The following is a 9110-nucleotide window of genomic DNA, read 5'->3' on the forward strand; positions in this document are numbered from 1 at the left end:
AAAAGGGTCGAGGCACCCTGAGTGTTCTTTTTATTCAATTAATATTTTATTACGATAAAAAAAATGATACTATGATACTTGTATCTGCCATGTGTTGATATTCATTTATAATATTCATTCTTATCTAGTTTTTTTCAAATATAATTCGCTTAATTTAAAACTCAGTTTAAATTCTAATTAACTGTCTAAAATTTAATATAAATATCCATTCAAGCACACACTAAAAAAAATTGAAATGATTCAAAACTTATAATTTATGTATGTTGGTTTTAAAATGTATATAAAAAACAAATATATATTATATAAACAAATATGATTTAAATACTAATTTGGTCCTTAGCTGAGTAGATTTTATTCAATTTAGTCCTAATATTTTTTTTCAATTTTTCTCAATTTTGTTGCGCATGTCGTTTAAATAATTAATAAACGATGAATAATATTTGTAACATGTCATTTCGTAATTTATTTAATTATTTTTAATTTAAAAAAATGTTCACATGTCAAACCAACATCATATCACTTGTCATATGTCAAGGTCAATAATTTTATGTTCAATTTTGTCTTTATATTTTTTATTTTTGTACGATTTAGTTCCATTTTTTTAAAATGAAATAATTTTATTTTTCTCTAAATTTGGACCAAATTTAATTTTTATATAAATGTTATAATGATATTTTTATTAATTCACATTTTTATTTAATATTTTTTTTAGGGTTAGAGTTAGTTTAAAGTTAGAACAAAATTTTTTAAAATAGCGACTAACATCATTGGTTTAAAATTTTAAGATATTAACCTCTTAAAATTTTAAATTAATGATGTTACTTCCCACTTTTAAAATATATGAATTAATATTGTATAACACTTCATACCCATACACTTTCAAGAGTTTGGATTACAACAATGGAAAAATAAAGAAAATATGATTTGGATAAGTGTTTAGGTAGCCATGGTTTGGAATATATGGAAACAAAGAAACAACACCATTTTTAGGTCAAATAAGGTTGATACAAAGAGTTTTTTGTTTAGCTCTATTAAATGTTTGGACCTGGATAGAAAACAAAATTCCCAAAGTAAAATTATCATACTGTGAATGGTGTGTAAAAATAAAAGTAGGAGAAAATATAACCATATATGCCACACTAAATGGTTTAAACAACAAGTGATCACTCTTATAATACTTGTAGAAGTCACAAGTTGAAGGTTATTTTTTGTAAGGCATCTTTTAGTCACATCAAGTCGGTGCAGGGGTGTTGAAATTGAAACTGAATGGATATTTTGTTTTGTAAAAATATAGAGACAACATACTTCTTCATTGTGTGCCTTAGATGAGTTAAACAACTTCTATGTTTGTATTTCCATTTTTTTTTGTAAAAGGATTAGCGATAGGGATGATAATCCGAGTTGACCCGACTCATTTAGGCTCGACTTGCATTTGGCCTGCACAATGCAGACCGGCCCGTCTCGCTAACTGAGCGGGGCTTACGGGCTTGCTCAGTTAAGTAGGCTTACGTACCAGCTTGAGCGGGCTACATGCTTCTACAAGCCGAGCCAATATGGCCTGCAAGTTCACCATCCTGGCCCGCCTCACGTTATTTTTGCAGGTCTACGGGCCGACCCAACTTGTGAGGTCCATATTGCCACCCTTAATTAATGCACCCAAGTGCTATTTTTTTTTCAATATTCATTTTTTATTGTTGATAAAAAAATGGATACTCTGATACCCGTATTTGTCCTATTAATATGTGGATATAGAAGATAGTCGTACCTGTTATCCGTCGGTATCCATTTATAATATTCCTTTTCTACCCGTTGTGGATTTTATTTACTGATATCTGCAAGTACGAATTTTTTTGACATTTCTAATCACAAAATTAAAAAAAAAACTTTAAAAATATTATAAACATAAAATAATTAAAGTATTCACTATTTTGTATTACTTATTGACGGTATCGGCGATAAATTGGATAAAAAAGTATATTAATTTATTAAAAGATTAATTAAAAATATGACATAATTCGAGTTATCCATTAATAATAATTTTTTATTCATAACTTAATATCCACTCTGTAAAATAATATTTTTACAGTAATTTTAAATTTTTAAATTCTACTTTTAATATTTTGAAAATTATTTTAAAATATGATTCTAATCCTTTTATTGCCATAAATATCGAATCACATATTTTAAAACCGATTTATCAGAAGTGTAATTGATTTTTTTTTCTCACTGTATATTTATTAAAATTTATCTAAAAATAGGATTTGTCTCATTACTATATCTGATCTGGGACTTAATTTATTGCTGTTTTTTGTACGTGTCCCAAATGAAAAAATGGAAGCAAAACACAACTGAAGCATCACATGATTGTTTCTACTATGTTCGTTTTATCGAGATTGTTTTGGTATCTACATGTGTGTGTCTCTTAATATTCCTTATTGAGTTTTCTTGGTGTGGCGGTAAAGAGCATCTAACTCAACCCTTTTCTATTCTCAGAATTTGAAATATTCAAACGCAGCTGGGTGGGAATCAGATTCATTGCCAACAAATGTATTCCCACCCTCTCATGCAATGCTTCATTCATTCTTCATCACTAAACAAACATGCTATCTACAAACAAATGTTCAACCTAATTCTAACATACCTTTCATAAACAACATAAACAAGTCAACGGCTAAGGATGTCTTAAATAGATAAACCTACCCTATTATTTGAAAGAATTTAGGCTTAAAAAATTAATCTCCATTAAATAATTTAAACGATCCACAATTCTATAGTCATTCTCAACTTTCTTCATTGTCTTTCACTTTATAGAAAGAAATATTTAATAGATAGTGATTGTTACACTAATGGAACAAGTCACCATTGATGAATCATCTAACATTTTTAGAACTTTCCCACTCATCGCTTTGATAAGAGATTTCTTTCTTCCTGTGTATGAGGGCATCATTAAACAAATCCCTAACTGAGATCAGCTAATTATTCCATTTACTTTTGCATCCATGTTGAGTCACTGCGTAACCTTTAAGGGAACATTTTGAGTCACTGCGTAAACTTTAAGAGAATCCAACAGCAGCCAAAAACAGTAGATAAGTATAAGAACAAAACTTAACGTAGCTGCAATTCTTTATATTAAAAGCAATATACTAAATAAAATAAAACTTTACTACACTTTATAGATGATTTGGAATAAAGTTATAACAGTTTTAAAGAGCTAATCCAAGTGTGGAACTTGTCTTTTCTCTTGTCACATAAACCCAACAGGCTCCATCCAAATGAAAGGCATGGTAGGAGCAGAATGATGAGAAATTCCAACGCTAATAATTTGCACCTTGCATTTTGCAACAGTAGATGTAGGCAAATCGATTCGATGCTTTTATGGACCCTGTGCATATGTTCTGCTTTAATGGACCATCACCTCAACAAATTGTTGTTTTCGTTTCACTCTCTCTGCGATTACTTTTATTCCATCAACCTGTAGCACCACTGGGGGAAAATACTGGTCAAACCAATTAAAGCTCATTTGAGTTCAGCATATAGCTCCATGTGCCAATTTTCTACTGTGTCTTCATGTAAAATTTATAAGATATGCATGTCCACCAAAATTTAAGTTTCTAGAAACAAAGGGAAGTTAAGAAAGGTATCGGTTGAGTTTTTTTTGGTAGTATGAGGGACCATGGCTCAAAGCTATTATTATCAGTTCACACTAAGAGAAAAGGAGTACCAACAGATCATGTTCCAGCCACCAAAATCAGTCTCAAGGGATGATCGAAAACTGTTGAGTTTTTCGAGATAAGATTATCAGAAAAATACAACACCAATAAAATATAGTCCAACCCACACACATATAAAAGATTGACATCACTGTGAACAAAAAACCTTAACACGATGCTTTTAACTTTTTCATTTTATTTCAATGTAAAACGTAGACTATTCTAACAAACATATATCGGTGTAAATTAAAGTTTGGAAATAAGGGAAAATTGAAGACACAGAAAACTTTTGAATACATGAAAAGTTTCAAGAAAAAACAAAGTGTGTCTACATGCACAGGGTTCCGGATTAAAATTTGATATGGTAACTAAGGTAAGTTTGATGTTAGTGAATGAGATTGCAGGAGGCAAAGCATCTTTGTGATGGAACCGAAAGGGCTAAAAGGTAACATGGGAAACGGAATAAAGGTGAGGCTACACTTGACATTTTGTCTTTGACGCTGCACCTTCATCTTTCCTTAACCTCTTCTTCCAAGTAAACTCTCTTCTCCTTCTTCTCCACCTCTCACCAAGCATTCTCTCTTCCTTCTGCAATGGCTGCTGCAATCCACGCTACCAAGCAACAAAAGTTACCCCTTCAACAAAACCAACAAGACCCTAATAAATTCTATTACCATTTCCTCTATAAAGCAGCACTCTTTCTCATCTTCTTCGTTATCCTCCCCCTCTTCCCCTCACAAGCTCCTCACTTCATCAACCAATCACTCCTCACCAGAAACTGGGAACTCCTCCACCTTCTCTTCGTCGGTGTCGCCATCTCTTACGGCCTCTTCAGTCGCCGAAATCACGAAGCAGAGAAAGAGAATAACCACTCCAAGTTCGACACCGCCCAAACTCTTGTCTCTAAGTTCCTTCAGGTCTCTTCCTTCTTCGACGACGAGGCTGAAAACCCGCCGGAGTCCGATGAAACCAAAGTCCAAACGTGGAGCAACCAACACTGCAGGAACGAACCTGTGGTTGTGGTTGCTCAACCGTTGAAAAAGCTTTCTAGTTTTGATGACCAGAGTGGGGACAAGCCTTTGCTTTTGCCCATTCGAAGCTTGAAGTCTCGCTTGTCTGATGATGATAAAGATGTTCATGTTCAATCTCTAAACAGGTCAATGAGTTCTAGAAGATTTTCAAGCACTTTGAATAGAAAAGGAGAAGTTGTGGACGCTGATGGTCCTACTGTTGATGTTCAATGTCTGAATAGGTCAAAAACCTTCAATAGATTTTCAAGTAATTCAAGTAAAAGTGCTGAAGTTGAAGCTGGTGATGTTGATGTTGATGATCAATATCTAAACAGGTCAATGAGTTCCAAAAGGTTTTCGAGCAACTCGAATAGAAAAGCAGAGGTTGAAGCCGATGATGTTGATGTTGGTGTTCAATCTCTAAATAGGTCGACAACATCTTCTAAAAGATTTTCAAGCAATTCAAATAAAAATGCAGAAGTTGAAGGAGCAAGAGCTGAGGACAAAAAGAAAGAGAGCGTGGTGCTTCCTTCTCCCATTCCATGGCGTTCTAGATCAGGAAGAATGGAACCTAAGCAAGAAGAAGTTGACGATGCCTTTTCCCATCAATCTTCAAAGGAAGAATCTCGCCCACCGAAGCCTCAAACCTCACGTTCTTTTCGAGCAAGTTCCTTGTCTTCTTTATCAACAGAACCACTTGCCAAAAACTCAGAGGATTTAGTGAGAAAAAAGGGATTCTACAAATCCTGTCCTCCTCCACCTCCACCACCCCCACCCATGAAGCCAAGGTATGGTGGACCTTCCTTGGATAAAGAGTTGAAGAGAAGCTTCACAAGTGAGAAAAACATGGCAGCAGGGAAAAAACTGGAAGAAGAAAAACAATCCATGCAACGCACGTCGTTTAGAAGTGACAGGCTGATGGGGCATGCAAGCGTGCCTCTGGTGTCACAGCCTGTTGAGAAAGAAAGCTTTCTTGAGAAGGTACTTGTGGAATCTGATGAGGATGATGAAGACGACACGGAAACCGAGGATGAAGATGTGGGAGGAGGAATCATGGTTGAGAAGGAGGGAAAAGGGAAGGGTGGAGAAAGTTCAAAAACAGATAGTGGTTTTAGTGGAACAAGTGGTGATGAAGGACCAGATGTGGATAAGAAAGCTGATGAGTTCATTGCCAAGTTCAGAGAGCAAATAAGGCTTCAGAGAATTGAATCTATCAAGAGGAGTACAAGGAATGCAAGAAACTCTTCAAGGTAAATAATATTCAACATCCATATCATATCATATATCCTTCTACTGCTCACTAAGTTAGTCAAATGGGATGTAATTAAACTGACAAGGATGTTTATTTCCACAGATTAAGGTTGTAATTGGATACTCCTTTCCTCTTCCCCCATAAACAGTTCTGGCATAGACAGATTTACTGATTTTACTTATATCTTCAATATCTCAATTATGCTTTTTAGCCATTTGTTGTTTGTACGAGGTAATTGTAGTGAATTTAGTATTCACCGATTACAACTTACAGATTGTCGGAGACAAAGGTTAATAATGTATTTTTCAACATATTTTTTAAGTATGTTTTGCTGTTGATTAAATTTATTACAAGTCACAGAAAACACTGTGAGTTTAAATCAGGGGATGCGGCGCAGTTAGGAGAGCGATTCTTCATTGAATGATGTGACGATCGCAGAGGCACGAAATTTTTTACTCAGAGATGTACATATGTTACTGTATCATTAAAAAAGCTTTATTAATTGGTTATATACACAAATTAATCGTGAAAACACCATTTAAACGAAAAAAAAAAAAAATCTTCCTTTCATTATAGTTTGTGACCATTATGGGAGAAAAGTGGAATTGTGGCTTCATTCGTTAACATCATAACTTGTCTGTGGCTGGAAGCTATTTGTCTTATGCTCGCAAGTACATCATAAAAGGAAATAAAAAAAGGGTTGCAATTATTGTTGTTCTTTATTTTGGGCAATCTCTCGTAGGAAACGAACGTGTTTCACCAAATGGACACTGAAATTGAAGTTGTCGATCGACACAAAATAAGACACTGTTACGCTCTGCTTTCCAGCAATTTCGTTCAAGTTCGAGACTGACAGAACGAAATTGCTATCTCGGTTATGATACCGATGTGATCCATCTCATAATATACAGAAGAATCAATTATATGATGAACTTAATTTTGAGTTACATAAACTGAGTTCGGTTTATCTCCTTAATTTTGTCATATTGTTTTTTTATTGTTCATTAAAAACATACAATTTTTGTATTTAAGAGATGATTTTAATATATTTTAAAATTTTAAAATTAGTGACTATCAAAATATTTTAAAGACACAACAAACAATAAAAATAAATCAATAACCAATCTAAACTCATCAACAAACATATTTAATAGAAGTAATTCCTTATTGAATGCACTTGATGCATACACAATAAATTAAAACAATACTTACCAAAAATACTATTAATTATTAATTATACTATATTTTGGAAAAAAACTTAATTATAATTTAAACTTTTAAAGTATCAATTATTTTGAGATAGAGAAAGATGATAAAACTCAGATATAGTTAGGTGTTGTTTGTACTGCTTCTTTTTTAAAATGGTTTTATTTCGATGCTTTGCATAGTAAAAATTTACATTAAAAGGTTATGCAAATTCTACCAAAATGGAGCTCCGTGAAAATAAGATTTGAACATACAAACATATAAGAATGAAGTAGTTTAATTGAATTTTCTTTCCTTTCCACCAATAACAATCTACAACAAATAATTCTATAGTTTTCTCAAATACAACTCAAGATCAAGTTTATAATTTACAACCACAAAAATAAATGAGTCAAAATTAAACAATCCTTTAAGAAAATAATTAATTTTTAATTTTCAATTAAACATATTTTAAATTACACATATTTTCTTCATCAAGTCTCTGTTATGTTTTTCAACACAAAAATAAAAAATTAGTGTCCATTCAAGATACTAAATTAAAAATTAAGGTAACTTCTTAAATCATTTAGTGACCTTTAAAAAAATTAAATTAAACATTAAGGTGATTTTTTAAAGCATTTAATAACATTTCAGGACACTAAATTAAGAAAATTATTTAAGTAACTGTTCGAGGCATACTATAAAATACAAGTTAAATGGAAAATTTTAATAGGTAATGAATGGACACGAAAAGCTGAGAGGTCTGACAATAAATGATAAAATGGACTCTTAGAGATAGGAAAGAAGACAAAACACAATGTTGTGACTAATAGCTTCTTATCTCTTGGCTAAAAAAATTTAATAAATTTTATGAACTCTTATTAGCGAGTGTTTTTGGATTATATGTCATCTCTCTTAGTAATGATATTATATTTCCTTCAATGAATGCGACAAAAGTAGCAATTAAATGGGTTGAAATAATTTCTTGAGTATAAAAAATTATTAATTAAATAAATCAATATTACTTTTACGGTCGTATGCTTTTACGGTCTTGGACCAAAATTGAAATAAGACCTATTCATACAAATTAAAAAGGAAAATTGAAATGATCCTAAAATTAAACTCATAAAAAAAATTTCGTAGTGAAATATTTTTCGTATAAAAATTCACAAAATTCTCGTCATTATTACTATGCTGTGCTTTAAAAAAAGTATATATATAATCTAGAGTGTGATCAATTTGGTTTAAGAATAATCCACTTAATGCAATTTCTATAAAAGACACATGTGATCTTAAACCAAATTCATCTGCAACTGTTGATCAATAATACGGGTAAGTTTGTTTAAGTAAGGAAAACAGAGAATTATATTTGGGCTAGTTGGGTTGAATTTAGAACCTTTTCTATTTGGAGCTAACCCATTCAAGATCCATTTAGTTGAGATTGTTAAAATAAACTCATTAAAATGTTTCTGTTCTGTTTAACATATACCAAAAAAACACAACCCTACGAATTTTCAAAGAACAACCAAACATCATTAACCCTGGTACTATTTTAAACACAATTTGTACCACAAAAAAGCCTTTAGTTAACGTTCATAAATCCCACCAAGAAAATATCATGAATCCTACCATAATGTGAATCAAATACAAGTTCACGTCACATTCGACAACCATTTGATTTGCTCACAAAATTAACATCGAATGACATAGCTTTGACTAGTAGAATTAGTTTGTTGTAGGTGAAGAGTGTGAATGAGAAAGAGAGAGACCAATCAATTTCAAAACTTTGGCTATCAAGTGTTAGGTTCAATTTTTATTTTTATTTTTCAACTAATGAACTAACTAAACTGTCCCTTGTCTATTTCAAACAACCCAAAAAACTAAACCAATTTGGTTGGTTTGAATATTTTGGAAATTCATCACGTTCACGTAATTCAATGAACACATACACAT

The 9110-nt window shown here is 32.1% G+C and overlaps 1 protein-coding gene across 2 annotated transcripts; it reads left to right on the forward strand.

The window, feature by feature from the left end:
• Window positions 1-4193: 4193 nt before the first annotated feature.
• LOC114177718 (hydroxyproline-rich glycoprotein family protein) lies at window positions 4194-6296 on the forward strand. Of its 2 annotated transcripts, XM_028063195.2 has the most exons (2): window positions 4194-5970; window positions 6075-6296. In XM_028063195.2, exons 1-2 carry the CDS (start codon window positions 4304-4306, stop codon window positions 6085-6087), a joined length of 1680 nt encoding a protein of 559 aa, XP_027918996.1. In that variant the 5' UTR covers window positions 4194-4303; the 3' UTR covers window positions 6088-6296. The 2 variants fall into 2 exon arrangements, with proteins under 2 accessions (XP_027918996.1, XP_027918997.1); XM_028063196.2 differs by having other exon boundaries at window positions 4195-6296.
• The last annotated feature ends 2814 nt before the right edge of the window (window positions 6297-9110 follow it).

Source organism: Vigna unguiculata, chromosome 3 (genome assembly GCF_037176805.1).
Source record: "Vigna unguiculata cultivar grain cowpea cultivar isolate G323 ecotype 2 chromosome 3, ASM3717680v1, whole genome shotgun sequence".
Classification (NCBI taxonomy): Eukaryota; Viridiplantae; Streptophyta; class Magnoliopsida; order Fabales; family Fabaceae; genus Vigna; species Vigna unguiculata.